This window comes from Sinocyclocheilus rhinocerous, unplaced genomic scaffold (assembly GCF_001515625.1).
Source record: "Sinocyclocheilus rhinocerous isolate Xijiao unplaced genomic scaffold, SAMN03320098_v1.1 scaffold617, whole genome shotgun sequence".
Lineage (NCBI taxonomy): Eukaryota > Metazoa > Chordata > Actinopteri > Cypriniformes > Cyprinidae > Sinocyclocheilus > Sinocyclocheilus rhinocerous.
In genome coordinates this window covers 358,352-379,488 of record NW_015632743.1, presented here as the reverse complement: position 1 = coordinate 379,488, position 21,137 = coordinate 358,352, and the positions used below count along the sequence as shown (strand labels likewise).

Here is a 21,137-nt window from a genome sequence, read left to right as displayed (position 1 = left end):
GTAATAATAAAGAAAAAAAGAAGATACATTGGATATTAGGAAAATGATTAAAAGAAGGTATTAATCAAAGAATAGTAATGAAATATGTAGTAGAAACAGGATTAAACAAACGAATTTGCTTAGTAATTAAATAAATAAAGCAAAAAAATAGGGGAACACACAAGCTGGGTTTTTTGGCATGGGAGCTGAACACGCAGCAGCCACAAATACAGCTTGGGTGAACCCGAAATAAAATTAACAATAAAATAAAATATTTTAAAATATGAATAGAGACGGGACTAGCATCCATGTATGTGTATAAACAGTTGGTGGCGGTATGTGCCTACGGTGCGGAATACGCCAACAATTCCAAAGAAGAAGAAGGAGCTCCGCCCCCTTTGTTATTCAACATGGCAGTGTCCCGATTACCAGCAGCGGCTCTGAGTCTCAAACAGGTAAAAAACAAAGCTGTCAAAAACAGCTGGACGGAGCGCAACTGAACGCAGGGTTTTAAAAGCTCGACGACGCAGCGGATAAAGACGTTTGTCTGTTGCGTTAATGCACAGGCCAACAATGGAGAACGCGCCGTGTGTGTATGGCCACATGTAGATGTTGTAGTCAAGCGTGTTTTCATGTGGTGTTGTGGTCAGTTTTTGCAGAGACAGAAGGTTCTGGGGGTTTACAGAGACCTGCTCCGATCCATCCGCAAAATACCGATCGAGTCTGATCGCAGATACTTAAGAGACTGGGCCAGAGAAGAGTTCAAGAGGAACAAGAGTGAAACAGACCAGGTGGGCTCTTCTTGTTCAGCAATTTAGAAATGTAGCATTAAATCACTTGCTCACCAACGGATCCTCTGCAGTGAATGGGTGCCGTCGGAATGAGAGTCCAAACCGCTGATTAAAACGTCACACTTTTCACTGGAGGAAGCCTTATTGTGGAGAATGGACTCTATTTTAGCCGGAAGCAGTGATTTGAACGTCTTGATGGATTTTTTTTATATGAACACGCAGATTTTGGCTTCACAAGATGTTAATCGATGGACTGGAGTGGTGTGTGGATTATTGAGATGTTTTTATCAGCTGTTCGGACTCTCATTCTGACGGCCCCCATTCACTGCAGAGCATCCATTGGTGAACGAAAACATTTTGGATGGCCTGAGTACATTTTCAGCAAATGTTAATTTTTTTTTTTGGTGAACTATTTCTTTAACTGCTTAATTAGACACGCCCTCCTCCCAAGACCCAGCACTCCAAAGATGTGTACATGCACGAAAGTGCATGAAGGAAAAAATAATGACCTTCAAATTAGGGCTGTGCAATTAATCGCATGCGATTGTCATGCGCATCTCGTCAGTAAAGCCGGTTCCGTGATTAGTAGTAAATCTCCATCACCTGCTTTCAGATGGAGCGGCATTTACTACACAGAGCTGTAGTTCACTGACAAGCTAGGCAATATCGCGTTCATAATCGCAGATGAATCACATTCGATTATGAACGCGATATTGCCTAATTGTCAGTGAACGGTTCTGTGATTGGTAGTAAATGCTCAGTGTAGTAAATGCCGCTCCATCTGAAAACAGGTGATGGAGATTTACTACTAATCACGGAACCGGCTTTACTGACGAGATGCGCATGACAATCACATGCGATTAATTGCACAGCCCTACTTCAAATTTAATGGCAGAGAACTTGAACAGTGAACTCTGCTTAAAAGTGCGGCCACATTTGAGTTTTTGCAGGCAAAGTCCAGTCATTTCAACAGGAATCAGCACAATTAGGAGTTTCACGCGAGTTATGCTAATGTGACCCTGGAGCACAAAAGCAGTCTTAAGTCGCTGGGGTATATTTGTAGCAATAGCCAACAATACATTGTATGGGTCAAAATTATACATTTTTCTTTTATGCCAAAAATCATTAGGATATTAAGTAAAGATCATGTTTCATGAAGATATTTTGTAAATTTCCTACCGTAAATATATCAAAACTTAATTTTTGATTAGTAATATGCATTGCTAAGAACTTCATTTGGACAACTTTAAAGATGATTTTCTCAATATTTAGATTTTTTTTGCACCCTCAGATTCCAGATTTTCAAATAGTTGTATCTCAGCCAAATATTGTCCTATCCTAACATACCATACATCAATGGAAGCTTATTTATTCAGCCTTCAGATGATGTATACATCTCAATTTCAAAAAATTGACCCTTATTATTGGTTTTGTGCTCCAGGGTCACATATCTGGAATTTTCACCAGCAGAAAGCTGCTTGGATTAAAAGTGACTTTGTTGTGAGCTGTTTTTCTGATGAAAAGGGTGTTACTGACCCTATATTCACCCTCTCAGTTCTGGTTGCATAAAGTTTTTCATATCATCAACAGTCACTGTCGTGATGTAGCTGAAGTTTGCCAGCTCTCATATAAAATGAATGATGTTAGTTTGCTTTGTCACAGTGAATGTCTGGCAGTGTGAGTCCTCCTTACAATGGTCCCCATTTACATGCATTGTACATTTTGTATGGTTTTCCTCCTCAGGATGTGATTCGCATGATGATCACTCAAGCGCACAATCATCTGGAGGATTTGAGAAGATCTCTCGCGTTGGCTGGATGCTAGAACGTCGACGTGTTCACCATTTATTAAAAGGATAGTTCAGCCAGAAATTAAAATTCTGTCATCGGTTACATCCATTACACACAAGTCCACACAACCAAAATGTTGAACAGATTTAATTTAGGCTTTCATTTGCATATAAACATTGATCAACTCACATACATAGAGGGCATGAAATATGGTAAACAAAAACTAATGTCTCTTTTTACATGAGAACAAACCTCATTGGTTTTCATGCATCAATGAAGCAGTTTGAGCTTTCGTTTATCATATTTGTTGTGCTCCGTGTTGATCAATGTTTATATGTGAATAAAAGCCTAAATTAAATCTTTTCAAAGCAAAGTATAACAGCATCGTGTCTCTTTGGAAAACTGTGTCTTGTCTGTGTTAATGTGTTAGTGTTATGGGTGATTGGATTTTAAATTGAGGGACAGAAATCTCAGGTTTCATTAAAATATCTTCATTTGTGTTTTTGAAGATGAACAAAAGTCTTATGGGCTTGGAACGACATGAGTGTGAGTAACTGATGACAATTTTCATTTTTGGGTGAAAAGTACACTGTAATGTGAAAGAAAATCGGACATTTTATTGTGTATATATATTTATAATGCACGAGTGCTCATTCTTTTACTTTGCCGAATATTAATAAAAGCCAAATACATTCACTTCTCTGAGTCATAATTACGGTGTAGTTGAAATATCACATAACGTCAGAACAAATGCACCTGTGGCTGTGACATCTGCATGTAGTTTCTGCATTATTTTCCCAGCAAACGCTACATTATGAATACCAATAAACGTTCCACACAGTACTTATTTCATAACTGCATTTGTTGATGGAAAATGTGCAAAATGTTAGCCATTGTTCTCTTGTATTTAAAGCACTCAAGGGCAAGTAATGGACTTACTAGTGCATAAATATGTAATATATTATCAAACTATAATAACGAAACAGTTTATATATGAAACAATAAATTTCACTGTTGTGTAAAGTGCATATAAAGACAAAAACTGGCCTTTATGGCCGATCAAATAACAAAACTCTTTCCAACCAGAGACACTAGATGGATTCTTTTTTTCACAAATGTACACAGATGTAGTTTATTAAACATTAATTTGTGACAGATCACACAGCTGCATGACAGTAAACAATAATGTTCCCTTTGAAGCAGCTGTAAACAATTATTCGAGTAGTCATACATTTATATAAAAAACAAAACATGGTCATTACATATCAGTTGTTAACATTTGTCAAGACGTGCATCAAAAACAATTTGATTTCATAGTTCATCATCAATAGCCACTGGCAAAGACGTCAGCGTAACTTTAAACAGCAGTTTGAAATCATAGTGACCATTATTTTGACTTTTTGATCATTTCAACAGTACTTACAACAATCCACACATCAGTCTTGATGGAGCAGTGTGAGGTTAAAAGAGTCGTTCAAGCGCACAGTGGTGATCAAATGATCCAACATTTGTGAATATTTAAAGTCAATACGAAATGACATTCATGTTTAATTGGATGGTGGACAGTGGGCTTTCCATACCAGAATAAAGTGTGTAATGTAGTTTATTTCGACATCAAAGTTCAGTATATTTCATTGATTTTAAAGGGATAGTTCACCCAAAAATGAAAATTTGATGTTTATCTGTTTGGATGGGAATCACGGCTTTGAGTAAAAAAAAAACATACACAAACAAAACCAAATTAAACCCTGCGGCTCGAGACGATACATTGATGTGTAAAGACACGAAACGATCGGTCTGTGCAAGAAACTGAACAGTATTTATATAGTTTTTTACCTCTGATCCACCACAATGTCCAACTGTCCTGAGCGCGTGCTCAACAGCCGGCGCGTGACGTCAGATAAATACGGTCGGGCAAAAAATTCCACGTTGTCTGATGATATATCAAAATCGTCTTCCATTGTGATGACCTGTACTTCTAAATATCTTTAGATCATTGCCCTGCCAGTGAACATGTCCACAATCTCTCTGCACTGTGCAAATAATGAGTGACGTATACGCGCACATGCGGAAGCTACTACCATAGATATGTATAGATTCCCTATTCGACTGCTCCAGATACGTTGACGCGTCCGCCATTTTGGAACGTATCACGGCCCATAGAAACAGTCACTAATGAGGCATATACTTATATATATCTATGTCTACTATGCCAGAGCACGTACAGGCGTCGGATGTTGTGAATGCGCTCAGACATTAACTGATAGACTGCAACGGTTTGAGTTAAAAATCTTCGTTTGTGTTCTACTGAAGAAACAAAGTCACCTACATCTTGGATGCCCTGGGGGTAAGCAGATAAACATCAAATTTTCATTTTTGGGTGAACTATCCCTTTAACCTCTACACAACCACAGAGTCTTTCCCTGCCCATGTGTTCCGAATTTTGTTAAATGAACGATTAAAAACGATTAAATTAGATTACTTATCTACCAAATGAAACATTCACACATGTGAATCTGTTACAAACACTTGTTACATTGTGAGTTCTTAAGACTTTAACTACAGACTACATCAAAGTCCTCAATTAAACATCACAGGTTAAGACATTTCATCTTGTGCAATAAAGTCATTACAAAAATAAACTAATACTTGCTTATATCAGTGTTTGCTGTGATGGATTTTGTTACTTTTATTTGTCAGTGTTTACTGGTTTTATATGATCTGCCAAATCTCCAAAGTACTGGCATCATTTAGTCACTTTCTCCAAATTTGTGTACTAGCACTGGAGTAGCTGTGTTCATGCCTTATTCTTAATGCTTTATATTAAGAATACACATTATACAGTATATGTAAAATTTTTGTCCTTTGAATTTGCATTCACAAAACAGACTTATCTTTGTAGTGCATTATTAAACCTGGAGTTTGAACAGATCTTTGGCAGTGGCGGTTTGTCTTGATGTTACGTCTGTAAAGCCAGACACATAACCCACACAAGCGTGCAAATGCAGACAAATTCTTGAACAGGGCTCTGACAGCATGCAGTCCCGCTGCACATAAAGTGCATTCTTGTGTTTCTCTGGCAGCAACAAACCTCAGTTTATGCTAGGGCTTCCTGCAACAGCGCTAAGAATGCATTTGCCCTCCATTATGAATTGTGTTATGGCAAATGAAATCAAACTTGTGTAGCTTAAGTTGAAGTACTTGCAAAGAGTATGTTTCGGCTCCACATCTGTTTAGATGCTACTTCTCCTGACGCTTACTACTGCAGTGTTATCTTCATGTGTTAGCTGCTCTATTGAACTTCACTAATTCATCCGGACGTTACAGTGTCTGCTACACCAGTGGTCTCTTATGTACTAGCTCTCCTCCTGTTTGTTAGTTCTCAGCAGTCGGAGTTCATCCTCAAGGTAGCTTATTCTGTCCAGCAGAGCGGCTCTGTCGGCCTGGGCTCTCTGGTTGGCCTGCCAGCGTGCTTCTTCAATCTTCCTTTCATACCAGCGCTCCATCTGCAGAGTCACTGCCTCGAAAAAGTACTGCGTAACCTCCAGCGCGTGCGTGTTTTCCTGCTCCTGGGCGAAGGACGCTTCAGCAGTGTGGTGATCTCCTAAACTCGTCATGGTTTGAGTGTTGTGTTTGGTCTTTGCTCTTTGTTGGGTGCGTCTTTTGAGGTTCCTGTGCTCGCAGCACTGATCGGGGACAGGTCTCGGCTCCAGAGGCTCATCTTGCGCTCGGTGAGGGTCACTACAGGCCCGGGATCGTTGCTTAGGTCGGACTATACAAGGAGACTGGGGTGCAGATTGATTCTGTGCTGACTGCTTATCTGAAAAGACAGAACAGTTTAAGAAGGTTCGCAACATAACAACTGCAGCTGGTGCCGGTGTCATTGTGTAAGTAATATTAATCTTGATACCATGGACTGACATATTATAAAATAGCTTCGCTACTTAATTGCAACATTATAGTTTTTAGCAATGAGGTAACGACGCACACAATACACACACATACTCTCTCTAATTAAAATAAATGTTATAATTTGGAGAACTTTAGCATTAGATCACTTGCTCATCAATGGATGCTCTGCAGTGAATGGGTGCCGTCAGAATGAGTCTAAACAGCTGATAAAAACTTTACAATAATCCACAAGTAATCCACACCACTCCAGTCCATCAGTTAATGTCTTGAGAAACCAAAAGCTGTGTTAGTAAGAAACAAATGCATCATTAAGACGTTTTATCCGGCTAAAATATGAGCACTCTATCTAAAATATTGCCGTCTCCAGTAAAAAGTCACCTCATCTGGATCAGGAGAGAAATATGCACAGATCAAGTGCTGTTTACAAGCCAAAACAGTCAACAAATATGTGTGTGGATTTTGATGTGAGAGACTACAGGGGATGGACTTTTTCACTGGAGGAAGGGTTATTATGGATTATGGATGGTGCCGGTGTCATTGTGTAAGTAATATTAATCTTGATACCATGGACTGACATATTATAAAATAGCTTCGCTACTTAATTGCAACATTATAGTTTTTAGCAATGAGGTAACGACGCACACAATACACACACATACTCTCTCTAATTAAAATAAATGTTATAATTTGGAGAACTTTAGCATTAGATCACTTGCTCATCAATGGATGCTCTGCAGTGAATGGGTGCCGTCAGAATGAGTCTAAACAGCTGATAAAAACTTTACAATAATCCACAAGTAATCCACACCACTCCAGTCCATCAGTTAATGTCTTGAGAAACCAAAAGCTGTGTTAGTAAGAAACAAATGCATCATTAAGACGTTTTATCCGGCTAAAATATGAGCACTCTATCTAAAATATTGCCGTCTCCAGTAAAAAGTCACCTCATCTGGATCAGGAGAGAAATATGCACAGATCAAGTGCTGTTTACAAGCCAAAACAGTCAACAAATATGTGTGTGGATTTTGATGTGAGAGACTACAGGGGATGGACTTTTTCACTGGAGGAAGGGTTATTATGGATTATGGACTTAAAACCTTCTTAATGATGGATTTGTTTCTTGCAAACACGCTGCATTTTGCTTCACAAGATGATAATTGATGGACAGGTGTGGATTATTGTGATGTTTTTATCAGCTGTTTGGCCTCTTATTCTGACGGCACCCATTCACTGCAGAGCATCCATTGCTGAGACACTGATGTAATGCTACATTTCTCCAAATCTGATGAAGAAACAAACTCATCTACATCTTGAATGGCCTGAGGGGGGAGTAAATGTTCAGCAAATTTTCATTTTTGAGTCAACTATTGCTTCAAAGTGGTCAGAATGCTAGATCTAACAAGCCGCTGTGCGTCGGGTGGTTCTTTGCCTCTACAAAGTGCATTAAAACACCTAGCTTGGGATTATCCTTTAGCTAACGTATGGCGTATCCTTGAAAAACGACTTCAACCTATTTTTAAAGAAGAGCTTGGAGAGAAATCCTCCACTGAATGTCTAGATGCTAAAAACACATCTCAAGACCCCTGCACTGATGTCTTGGTGATATATGACACAATTAAATATATTTTGTTCCTTATATAATGAGCAATGTTGAAATGAAATTTAGGCATTAACAAATGAATATGTATTTCAAATAAAACGAATTAATGTAAGATGTAAAATGAAAATATTCTTATTTATGAAATAAATTATTTTGTCTGCTATATCCCTCCATATGTGCATAAAGATGTTCCGTTTTGTATATTTTACTTCTAATAACCGTACATGACACATATGTTATGTAACACTTACATAAGCCTTTATCTAAATGAGAACAAACACAGGAAAACCATTAATGCTGCATGCAGTGCGGTCTGTATGTGAGATGAGCCAGAAATTTGCTCGTCTGTGTGTGTGTGTGAGAAAGAGAAAGAAACACAGTTGAATTGAATGTGTGTGTGACTGTTGATTCATCTGTCCAGTCACGAGTGTCATACCCGGTGAGACGCGGTCCACCTCAATCACATAGTAACCGGCTGATGCATCCTCAGGACTCGTGCTCGCTGCTACAGTCTCTCGTCCATCTTTGGCCTCTGGTTGGTTTGATGATGGAGAGTAGCAGGCTTTGGCACCAGATGTGTCCGGTACAGCTGTGTGGGAACGGGGATCACAATCCGAAAGCGTGTCGGTGAGGGACGAGGAGCGCTGTAACTTAGTGGTGCTGCGATCGCCAGAGAGACGCGTCTCCAAACTTTGGATCTTAGAAAGGCACCAGTTCTTGAGATCGTTGACCACTGACGCCTGCTTACAAAGACAGTAATCCAAAGATTAGCCCATGACCACTAAAAGCCAGATTTTATTCCTTTACGTCTTTGCAAAGACCGCACACTGTTTCTCATGCATGTAAAATGGGGTGTATGCAAATATGATTATCTGCATGTACATTTTTTGGTGAATATTACCTGTCTTTTTTCTCCTTCCAAGCGTTCTTGTATGGCTCGCTTGTCAATGCGATGTAAACATTCAATCCTCTCAGCAGACACTCTCTCTAAAGTGATCTTATCTAGAGCTCTGATCTGAAATTGCAAAAATGCACACAATAGTCAAGCAAAAAAAACACATCATAGGCTATGCACATAAAACATTTTAATGAAAAGTCCAATAAAAGTTCAAACTGATAAATATACATAGGTGCAAGCAGCATAAGGATTGGCAATTAGCTATTGAAATTATGGGCTGCTGAAGCTGAAGTGATTATTGGCTTTGGTTGAAGTTTCCCTTTATGGATATAGGTCAAGTCGTCAATATAGGCCACAACCGAAAAGTTAATTAGTATGAATCTGGGAAATGTTTTGACAAACCAAAACTTGATACTACTTTTGAAAGTTTTGTCACGAGGCACTCTAGACGCTCTAAGAGTCTAGACTCTGCACATTTATGTGAATTGGACCAGTGGCTTTAAACAAGTTTGAAAAGGTAAATGTCAGTGCTTGGCTCCTTAATGAGGACACATGGATTATTATATTCAGATGAAGCTCAGAGGTTTATGTTGGTAGGTCTTGTGCTGTTTGCACCTGATGTTTGTTCTTGCGCTCCATTTGGCCCATCTTGCTGTTCATGAGCTCCTGTACAGTGTGAATCTCTGACTGCATCTCCTCTTTTGTGGCCATGAGCTGATTCTCCAGTTTGTTAATGAGAGGTTCACACCTGCAGCCATTCAATGGGGCCTTTAGAGGAAATAACACGTATACAAAAGTCAGTAATAAATTAAAATAGCAAATTACTGCATGAGATATCTGCCATTTTTCACCTTTTAGAGAAAATGAGAAACAGGTCTTACGTAGCAAGTCAAATTGCTTTTAATTTATAAAAAATACAATTAAATAGATTTTTTTCTGTAATCTTTACTCTTTGAACTGGCACTCTTTCATTTCCATGATAATTAGACAAACTATTTTAGAAAATGACAGCACTATTGAGGACAGTGACCGATTCTTTAAATAATTGCACACATAAACAACAAATTAATCGTATGCTTTCAAGTTTAAACAGTGTGAAGCACAATTTTTCTTAATTGAAATCTATAAGAATCATTTTTTTTGTTTGTTTAATTACTATAATCTATTGTTAGGATATATGATTGTAATGCAATAATAAATGGTTATAGTTTTATAGTCCTCAATAGGAGAAAGATGTCTAAGAGTCCCTTAAAATTTGAAGTAACTACTAATATGAAGGTTCACTGACAAACTAACTACTGATTTTCAATGGAGTGCTAATTGAGAAATGAATCAGTTTAATCTGATTGTGAAACTGGCTCCTCGCCTGCATGATCTTGCCATCTTTGCCTCTGTAGAGAGTATAGAGCTGGTACGCCTTGTAGTTATGAGGAGGAGGAGGAACAGCGGAGCATCTCTCTGTTTTACTCTTCTTCTTATGATCACTCTGTTTATTTTGTCTTCGAATGAGGGCATCTGATGGTGAAAGCTGCAAAAAAACACACAGCACACAATCCATATCAGAACAAAGAGAGCTCTTAGAAACAAGAAACCGATGCCACAGTCGCTGGAAGCAGTACTTGTAAGGAGAGTATTTACATGCAATTTCCTATCACTACTGCAGTATAAACCCAGACAGGGTGAGAAAAGACTCTGCACTCAACATATAATATAATTCACATATTATACACCGCTGATTATACATTATTTCCTAAACTACAGTAGAAAATGCATACATGACGTACCCTCTCTTTGACTTTCTTCTCACAGTTTTTGTTTGCACGAGCCTCTGTGACGCACACATTGTCGTTCCGGCGGAGAGAGTTTTCACTGCCATGAGTGTCATTTGCTGGAGATACACTGTCCTGCACAAACACAGGAGTAAAATCACATCATTGACAATGACCGGCAAAATCTACGGAGCAGATTTAAACATGGTGAAATGTGTTAAGCAGAACTGAGAGTACCAAGCATGAAATTAGGCCTAATGAAATTAAGCAAATATTTCAAGTCACAATGAAACGGAAGTACCGACAGATCTTTTCTTACTTATTGTACATCCAAATGTAACGGCTTATTGAAAAAGAAATGACTGGATGTTGAGATGCGAGGATGACATCTGATGTTTTCTCTGGAAGATCCAGTGTGACAATTTGATTAAACATTACAAGGTCAAAAAAATTGTATAAAAATGAAATGCATACATGGATGACTTGTTCATAATAAGATCTATTCAGCTTTATTAAATCCACAAGAGGCAGGAATGTGTACAACTCTGTGAATAAATGACGTTCAAATTCTATTGAGACTAGTTTGTGCTTTCTGTAGAATTCTGGAATCATAGATTTTGTACGGTTCAGGCAAAGAAGGAAAAAATGTTTTTTCTTGTTTTTAATAATTGTCTGAAATAATGCCGCATATACATTTTTTTTTAAATCTCTAATGGCATATTGTATTCAATTCATAAACATTTTCAGACTAGTGACACTGGCTGTTACTAAAGTATAGCTGTCAGGAAGTAGCTCTACACACAAGACTTGAAGAATGAAAACCTAAAAATGTCTCTGAGATACAGGTGGTGACTATAGTACAATCAGAATTGTAATTATTGAAAATGTTATTTCACATCTGATGTGTCGTATTACTGTGGGAGTATAAATGTTCAATAATTAAACCATCTGTCATTAAGTATTGCTTACATAACATTTAGCAACAGCATGATTGAACTTCATCAGCCTCTTCTACAGTTCGGTATTGATTGTGTCTGAGAGAGAGGGAGTGTAGGTTTGCTCCTTTACCTTTCTCGGCAGCATCTCCTCACGTGGGACTGACTGCGCTCGTCCCTCAGTCTTCATCTTGTCCCTCCTCTTCCTCACAGTGCGTCCTCGAGTGAAGCTCTACATGCAAATACAGACATTAAGTCAAATGTTGCTTGTCTTAATTCTTCACTCAGCTAAATTTAAAGCTGAAGAGTGTCATTTGTCCAACAATGTAGTTCATGCAAATGGAAAATTCAGTCAACATTTACCCAAACCTATGATTTCCAAACCTGCATGACTTACTTTCTTCCAGTGAAAGGAGATTATTTTTATTGACCATGTAATTGAGATGAGTGAGGTCTATTGTTGTTTTGGACTCACTATATGGTCATTAAACATTCTTTTTTTTTTTGTGTTCTGGAGAAGAAATTCCAAGATTTGGAGTAACAAAAATGAGTAAATGATGAAAGTGTTGATAGAACTAAACTGTCAGCCAATGATGATTTTGGCACAGATTTAGATTTGGCTAAATTTTGTCATTTGGATTTTGTCATTTTCAAATGTGGTTCCAAATCTGATATGTATCTGATATTTGGTCACTTGGTACAATTTCAATGTTTTTGTTGTTAAGCATATAATGAAAATATAAAAGAAAAAAAAAAAAGAATGACCTCTTCTTGTCAATTGCTCATAAGTGTGTTTTCTTACCTGTGGAGCTTTGGTGAGCAGCAGCGCCACTTCAGGATTATCATTTTCACGAGCCTGATCGAGAGCCGTCTCTCCCGCCTTCACCCAAAAACACACACACACAGAAGAATCATGCGCATACACAGATAAATGGGTCATTTCTGCTACATGCCAATAGCAGCGATAAACATCTAGACAGTTTAACTAACTTGCCCAGTAAGAATCCCCTAAGAATGCAACGTTCTGTTGCATTATGAATTACACTCGGACACATTTTGTGAAACTGTACCAATATATCATATCTAGAAGCATCTGTGTTGAAGTATTTGTGTAGAGTATGTTTCAGGGCTTTGCTACGGCTCATGCAATATTTCTGAAGGTGCTCACATTGTTGTTGATGCGGCTGTCGGCCCCAGCCTCCAGTAACATGCGTACAGTCTTCCTGTGATTCAGAGCAGCTGCAATATGTAAAGCCGTGTCTCCTGCCTGAACATCAGAGGAGATTCCGAATTAGCGATAAATCAGAAACATCTCCAGGATGGTCATAATTACAGCTTACTCAAGGACCAGCAAAATGCTGTTTTAAAGGGATAGTTCACCCAAAAATAAAAGTAGAACACAAACGAAGATTTTTAACTCAAACCGTTGCAGTCGATCAGTCATATAATGGAAGTGAATAGAAATCACGGCTTTGAGAGTCAAAAAAACATACACAGACAAAACCAAATTAAACCCTGTGGCTCGTGACGATACATTGATGTGTAAAGACACGAAACGATCAGCTTGTGCAAGAAACTGAACAGTATTTATATCGTTTTTTTACATGCGTCACGTGCCGGATGTTGGACATTGCGGTGGATGCATTTTTGGGTGAGCTATACCTTTAACAATATTTCAAGTCCTTACATGATTTCTTTCAGTCACTGAGCAGATGGCACTCAGGAGCGCTCGGATCACACTCACATGGTTATATCGGGCAGACACATGCAGACACGTGTCACCAACCTAAACAAACAAGTCAACTTCATTTTACTTAAACAGCACATTTGTTTCATGCTGTTTCAATGTAACAATGACAAAAACACAAGAGAAAGAAAAGAGAGAGACATATGAATCAAATAGACAGAAAGAAGAGTTTGACCGTACTTACGCTGTTCTTACTGTCGGGATGAGAACCACCCAGCAGCAGGACTTTCGAGCTTTGAGCATGACCGTTCTGACCCGCCAGATGAAGAGCCGTGTTTCCTGCCTGAGAGAGATTACATGAGCTGATCTCCAGCTATACAGTGAGTAATAGTATAGAAAAGAATCACCCCCCTTTAAAATAATCACATTTTGTTGCATGGCGTAGTCAGAGCCCAGACTTAAACCCCATTGAAAATCTGTGGAATGACTTGAAGACTGCAGTCCACAAATGCTCAAAAAAACATCAAATTTAACTGAACTTGAGCAGTTCTGCAAAGAAGAGTGGGCAAATATTGCAAAGTCTAGATGTGCAAAGTGAGTAGAGACAAATCCCACCAGACTAAAGGCTGCAATTAAAGCAAAAGGTGCTTCAACAAAATACTAACACAAGGGGGAGATCCTTTTTCCAAATCGGTGATTGTTTTTTTTTCCCTGACATGTTAAGTGTTATATCTTTCACTTGGATGTCATAAGCTGCACTGAGTAAATACAGCTGGACAAAACAAAAACCGTGTCCGTCTTCATTTCAGGCTGCAAAGCAACAAAATGTCATTATTTTAAGGGGGGGGGGGGATTCTTTTCTATACCCACTATATGTTCAACTATAATGTTGACAGAATTATTCCACATTTTAAAAATAAATCCAGATGCAGTCCTGGATGCTGATTGGTCGACACAGCTATAAAACACCTGTTCACCATATGATTGCACAGCACCCATGGAGACCAAGTATTGATCTTACATACGAGGGCTAGAACTTCTGATAGAAGGATGCCACTTCATGAATTAATAAAACAATAATCACATTATTTATTTTTGAATGATGTACTGATTTTATTATAGCAGGCTGTGCTGTATTGTAAAGCATGACTAGTCAGGACTGAAGGAGTTGCATGTGCTCCACTGCAACAAAACAAAGCTGCATGAGACAAATTATGTAACATTCATAAGCCGTAAGTAATTATTTGTGCATTTGCACATATTTACAATTTGTATTAAAATCAGCCAAACACAGCAAGGTTGTTTATCATGATATTGTGATATCAGATCATTCTCTTTAAATCGAACTAATTTGCCTCAGGGTGAAAGAATATGGAAATTTGACCCACAGCTTCTAAAAGAACCGAAATTCTGCAATTTTTTAAGAGAACAAATTTCCTTCTTTTTTGAGATGAACGATCTCTCTGGGACATCCCCTTCAATACTGTGGGAAACTATGAAAGCTTATATCAGGGGTTGTATAATTTCTATTCAGGCTGCTAAAAAGAAAAGAAAAAGGGCGGAATTGGCTGACCATGAGCAACAAATGAATCGTTTAGACAAAGAAAATGCAATGCATTTGTCTGTGGAGATCTATAAAAAAATACTTTCTCTACGATCTAAATACAATCAGATACTTTCAGACCGTATAACTAGGGGATTTTTATTTACACAATAAAAATTTATTGAATTCGGTGAAAAACCTCAAATTATTGGCTAGACAAATTAGAAAATTAGACAGTGATCGTACTATATGCAAAGTAAAGTCGAAAAACAGTGATATATTAACGTCTCATAAAGACATTAATGATAGATTCAAACGATTTTATGAAGAATTATACTCTTCTAGGGCCTTAGCCGATGACGTTGCCATAAAAGCTTCCTAGATTGCTGCAACCTCCCGACTCTAGCTCAGGAGGATCGTGATTTCCTTAATGCAGATCTCTCGGTTTCAGAAATACAAGATTCAATTAATTTACTGAAGGGTGGAAAGGCCTCCGGCCCCAACGGATATCCCAGTGAAATTTTACAAAGAATTCGGCAATCTTCTCTCATCTTATTTATTTGAAATGTATACTCAGGTACAGGTATACTCAAACGTATACCAGAAAGATCCAAAGATCAGCATTTATCTGAAATAAAAAGCTTTTGTAACATTATACACTATTCCATTCAGTATAATTTTTATAATTTTTTTGGGAAAGAAATTATAGAAATTAATACTTTTATTTAGCAAGGATGCTTAAAATTGATCAAAAGTGATGATAAAGGCATTTATAATGTTACAAAAGATTTCTATTTCAGATAAATAGTGTTCATATTGATATCGGAATTATATCATATCTACCGAAATTAAGAAATATATCGTGATATCAATTTTGGCCATATCGTCCAGCCCTAGGATGAGATCACAATGGGAACTTTAAGTAGGAGAAAAGATAAGTGGCGTGCTCTGGGTTAATGCATTAGAGCATATTCATAAATGCTCTGTCAGTTCTAGGCATTGCCTTATCCAATATAAGATCCTTCACCGACTTCATTATGCTAAAACAAAGTTACATACATTTTGTTCAGAAGTCTCCCCACTATGTGATAAGTGTCAGATTGAGGAAGCCACTCTCCAGCACAGTTATGATCTTTGCCCCAAAATTAATTCCATTTTGGACTAATGTATTTCAAATTCTATCTGATATGTTTCATACTGAATTGGAGCCTGACCCACTCTTGGTGACACTCAGAAACTCAGAAAAACTCAGTTCATTTAAAAAATGTCAACAACAGTTATTGTCCTGTGCGCTTATTGTTGGGATAGTATGTACTGGAAAGAAATAAAAATAAAATACATATACAAAACATACAGTATTTCTACTATATTTACTGTATTTCTACTATTAAAAATATATATATATATATATATTGAGTGCTTAAATGTATAACTGATTGTATAATTGTCACAGGCAACTGATTTCCTACATAGTTCTGATAGTTTCATGTCTCTCATATTACTCCACACTCTTGCACTCAAATCAGTATTTAATGTCCATTTATTTATTCAGCAAGTAGCTGTGTAATAATGTGTAATAATGTACAGTACACTTCATGTCAGGGTCCTTATCATCCTATCAGAATTTATTTTCCAATAACAACCATATTATTCTTATAAAATAAGATTATCATTATTATCATTATGATTATTATTATCATTATCCTTTACATATTTAAATATCATCATTGCAAAATCATTGCAATTCCTGCAATAACAACTTTTTCTAGCATATGTGACCCTGGAGCACAAAACCAGTAATAAGGGTCATTTTTTTCGAAATTGAGATTTATACATCATCTGAAAGCTGAATAAATAAGCTTTCCATTGATGTGTGGTTTGTTATGATCGGACAATATTTGGCCGAGATACAACTATTTTAAAATCTGGAATCTGAGGGTGCAAAAAAATCAAAATATTGAGAAAATTGCCTTTAAAGTTATCCAAATGAAGTTCTTAGCAATGCATATTACTAATCAAAAATTAAGTTTTAATATATTTACGGTAGGAAATTTACAAAATATCTTCATGGAACATGATCTTTACTTAATATCCTAATGATTTTTGGCATAAAAGAAAAATCTATAATTTTGACCCATACAATGTATTGTTGGCTATTGCTACAAATAAACCTGTGCTACTTAAGACTGGTTTTGTGCTCCAGGGTCACATATGTGAACGTGAGATATTTACCTTGTCTTGTCTATCTAGTGCACATCCTTCCTCAATGAGAGCTGAAATGACATCAGCGTTTCCCACCACAGCCGCTCTGTGTAAGGCCGTCTGGTCACCCTGATAGCAAGAAAAATACATAGAAATGAAACATCAGTCAATCTGTGGTGATTCTGCCATCTGGCTGCACAGAGTGTTACTTATGAAGTATTACAGCACTTTAAGAGGAAGGCGTGTGTGTTACTCCCAGCGGCTCCTTTGCCATGTTGAAAAGGGATCTAACATTACCCATTATAAAATGAAGTAGAAAAAAAGTTTAGAAATCTTTTTTTGGACCAGTCTTTCCTACAGATTTCAGATTTTGGTCATAAAACGGACAACAGATCTTGATCCATTTCAAGTTGGACATTAAAAAATTATGCTGTATGAACATGATTTTGTTCGCTGTAGCACTACAGATTCAGAACAGCAGTGCGGGAAACACGGTTTAAGATCAGCACTTCTCCGTTTTCAGTTTTCTGTAGAGCACTAAAGGACTATGCTGGCTTTTGTAAAATCAGGATTCTTCCTCTGGTGTAGAAAATAAATAAATAAATAAATAAACAACAAAAATGGCATGGTTGCCCAAACACAGATAAGGTTCATGGAAACAAATTTCAGTTTGTATTGTGCAATATCATCTGTCCTAAAGGTAGAGACACAAGGTGAACAAAAAAATACCACAAATATCAGTTTCAAAAGACCCGTGCTGTGGTCTGTTCCTCATTTATCTTCTGACTTGACATATAATGAATGAGTTATGGTCCTTTTATTTCTTGTCTTAAGTTTCTTCAAAACTACTCCTTTTGTGCTCCATAGAATAAAGTCATATGGGTTTGGAAGGACATGTGGGTGAGCAACTCCGTGACACTTTTAGTGAATTATTTTTTATATAGTACACACACATTTATGACTCTTTAGTTGGGTCAAATCCTATTTTTTTCTCAAATATGACTCCACATGGAATCTGATCTCTTTGATTCTGATTTGAGCCACTTTCATATGTGGTCCTAAATTAGACACAGCTCTGATGTTTTGCAATGCAACCTCAGTCTGAACAGTCGGATCAGAATTAGGTCAGTGAAGGGACAGTGAGGTGTTGAACTCATAAGTATTACGGTGACAGCTCAAGGAAAACCTGAGGGTCGTATTGTAAATATTTAACAATTTTGCTCTCTTTCTCCTCATTCAGATTGCCTGCGCACAAATTCGCTGGCATCCACGGCACATCATCTTACAAATGAATGTGTAAACACTGACTTAAGTGACCTGTATATTTACTTCTGTATAACAGCGTACCGTCTTTGTTCTTGTTCTTTTGCGGACTGTATGAAGAGTTCACACTCATATCTGATACCGGCCACATTTAAAAGATAACGTGACTAACCAAACAACAAAAAAATCTGAGAAATAAATCCGACTTACAGTGTGAACACCAATGATACGATTGTTTTTATGCAGATCTATGTGATTTTTGCTCAGAGGTGTAAACATGTTATACTCACATCATCCTGAATATCCAGGTCACAACCAGCTGCAAGGAGAATCCTCACAACAGCAATGTGGCCCTTATAGGCAGCCAAATGCAGAGGTGTTCTGCCGTTCTGCAAGAAAACAACACACACACACACACACACACACACGATCAGGCACTGGAACAAACACAGGAGCCAGTGAATGTGTGAGGAACAAAACACATGACCAAACAGCAAGTATGGCCGTGATGCAAAGCTCAGAGTAACTCTCTCAGATGTCTGTCATGAATCCAAATAACCCATTTACATAATGAGTGAGAGTAAATAAAAATGCAATACATGAAATAGCCAGCAGGATAAACATCAGTCCTCTTTTCTACAGTTTTAGCCACTGACTAATCTCCCAGAGGACCAGCCTTATGCTACTTCAGCCAAGAAACCATGTCACAACGAGAAATAATCACAGAGCTGTGACTTATGTAACAGACAACACTCATGCCAGGCTGCCTAGTCCACACAGTTTGCTGTGGCTGCTGTATTTATAGTGTTAATGAAATATACATCAGGCCAGATATTAGATATTATATGATGTAAATGTGCTCTGTTAGTAATCTAATAGGCAAAATTATTAAGGTGTTTTATCAAATATGTACTACAAAGATAACTGCATAGTCAGCAGATATTAAACTATTTTTAAATTCTGTACTGTTAGTATATTTACAGAGCAAAATAGAACTATAATGCACAAGATAAAAGCTCCCAGTGAGATATTAGGAGTTTTTTTTATCCAAAACATGACTTCTTTGGAAAAATGTTTCGTTTATATATTTTTAAAAATAATATTTTATTTCATTTTATTATTAACACTTCCTTAATGACATAATTCTCCAGGAAGTGATATCTTTTTATGGGAAAATAACAGCATACACATGAAGAATTAACATTAAATTAGATTATTTCTGTGATGTTCTGTGGTATTATTCGGATTGTCATTCTAAAACATTATATCCTATTTGATCCAATTATAGAAATCAGTTTGATAATATTAATATTTAAAAAAATAATAATAATAAAAAAATGAATTCCAAGCTGACATACTCAATCTAGTTCTCAAACCCACAGCAATGGCTAACATTTAATTTCCATCCTGGTCATTTCCAGCCTAACAGCACTGTGTTCATTTTACTGCCATTGTGCAAGAAATGTAGGAATAAAGTTTAAGTGCCTGGGTTTGATCAGAGCATATTTCAGAAAGCCTGGTATATCTATCATAAAAATACTTCCTAAATTTAAATGCAAGTACTTTTACAGTTCAAAGGGTATTACTGTATGATAGCAATAACCAAATGACCTAGTAAACTGCCATAGGCTGGTTAAATGGAAGTTAGACATCTTTATTACTACAGGGAAGAGGGCATTAGATGTTGATTAAAGGGGTTCATGTCAGATGCAGCAATGTTTGCAGACATGCAAAAAAAAAGGTGCAGTAGGGTAGTGAGAGCCTCCAAAGATTCCTTCTTAAAACACCACGAGATCAAGAAGTGACGTCAGACATGTGAAGGGGGGGTGACCAGTACTGAGGTGTTAAAGTCTGAATGTTAAAATCACCTCACATGATGAGCGAAGCGCCTAGATGAGACAGAGAGGTGTGTCCAATTGATCAACGTATGAGGGCAGCAATAAAAAATAGCAGACAGCATGTTCAGAGCTTTTGTGTCACACCTGGTGAGCGTAAAACTGCTTAAGGACTGGCACAGTGCAACCACTCAAAACTTTCTTTAGATCCTGAAACTGGATATATTGAGCAGCACTAGTGGGAGTGATTATGTAACGATGTGGGGGAAGAGACCAGAGGTATGTGCTTGGTTATGTCTGTACCAGCTTCCAGACGGCAGGAGGGGAACAGACTCAGAGCTCTCGTCCAGCAGAATGTTCTTCACCTACGTGAAAATATACTGACAAATTATATTGATAAGTTATGTAAGCCTTAATTGTCAAAGTGGTTGATTTCTACACTCGCACAGAATTCTGAATTTGCAGTATTTATTTATGATATTTACAAGATTTAGCAGAATCTGAATACGGCTTCAAATCAGAATCGGACTCAAACGTGGTGGTCTGATCTCTTTTGCCTTTGGGCTTTCAGAAGTCTCACGTTTCCTTTTCCTGCATGTCTCATCTTCTCTCCAATGCTTGAGCTCTGGTCAGCAGGTGCTCTGGATCCTGCAGCTCTGGTCTCACCATTGTCCTGGTGAGAAAGCCATTTGTTGTCTGTGCTTGAATGATCTGTGGATGTCTCTACAGGCAGGGCTGGTGGGCTATCCTTTCACATATGTGACCCTTGACCACAAAACCAGTCATAAGGATCAATTTTTCGAAATTGAGATTTATACATCATCTGAAAGCTGAATACATAAACCTTCTGTTGATGTATGGTTTGTTAGGATAGGACAATATTTGGCCGAGATACAACTATTTGAAAATCTGGAATCTGAGGGTGCAAAAAAA

At 37.6% G+C, this 21,137-nt stretch overlaps 2 protein-coding genes across 2 annotated transcripts in view; one reads left to right on the top strand and one right to left on the bottom strand.

Annotated features, from left to right (window-relative positions):
• The first annotated feature begins 315 nt into the window (after positions 1-315).
• lyrm2 (LYR motif containing 2) lies at positions 316-3,084 on the top strand. Its single transcript, XM_016556085.1, has 3 exons — positions 316-434; positions 630-770; positions 2,514-3,084. The coding sequence occupies exons 1-3, from the start codon at positions 390-392 to the stop codon at positions 2,592-2,594; spliced, it is 267 nt and encodes an 88-aa protein (XP_016411571.1). The 5' UTR covers positions 316-389; the 3' UTR covers positions 2,595-3,084.
• A 1,821-nt stretch (positions 3,085-4,905) lies between these two features.
• Positions 4,906-21,137, bottom strand: part of LOC107742996 (ankyrin repeat domain-containing protein 6-like) — a 31,216-nt gene continuing 14,984 nt past the window's right edge. Inside the window, exons 3-15 of the mRNA XM_016556093.1 lie at positions 18,660-18,758; positions 17,137-17,235; positions 13,606-13,734; positions 13,362-13,460; positions 12,843-12,941; positions 12,477-12,554; positions 11,808-11,906; positions 10,755-10,874; positions 10,337-10,498; positions 9,586-9,738; positions 8,974-9,087; positions 8,509-8,812; positions 4,906-6,380 (exon numbers count right to left, since the gene is read on the bottom strand). Coding sequence (XP_016411579.1) covers positions 5,917-6,380; positions 8,509-8,812; positions 8,974-9,087; positions 9,586-9,738; positions 10,337-10,498; positions 10,755-10,874; positions 11,808-11,906; positions 12,477-12,554; positions 12,843-12,941; positions 13,362-13,460; positions 13,606-13,734; positions 17,137-17,235; positions 18,660-18,758 — 2,019 coding nt within the window. The 3' untranslated portion in view covers positions 4,906-5,916. The remainder of the gene's footprint in view (positions 6,381-8,508; positions 8,813-8,973; positions 9,088-9,585; positions 9,739-10,336; positions 10,499-10,754; positions 10,875-11,807; positions 11,907-12,476; positions 12,555-12,842; positions 12,942-13,361; positions 13,461-13,605; positions 13,735-17,136; positions 17,236-18,659; positions 18,759-21,137) is intronic.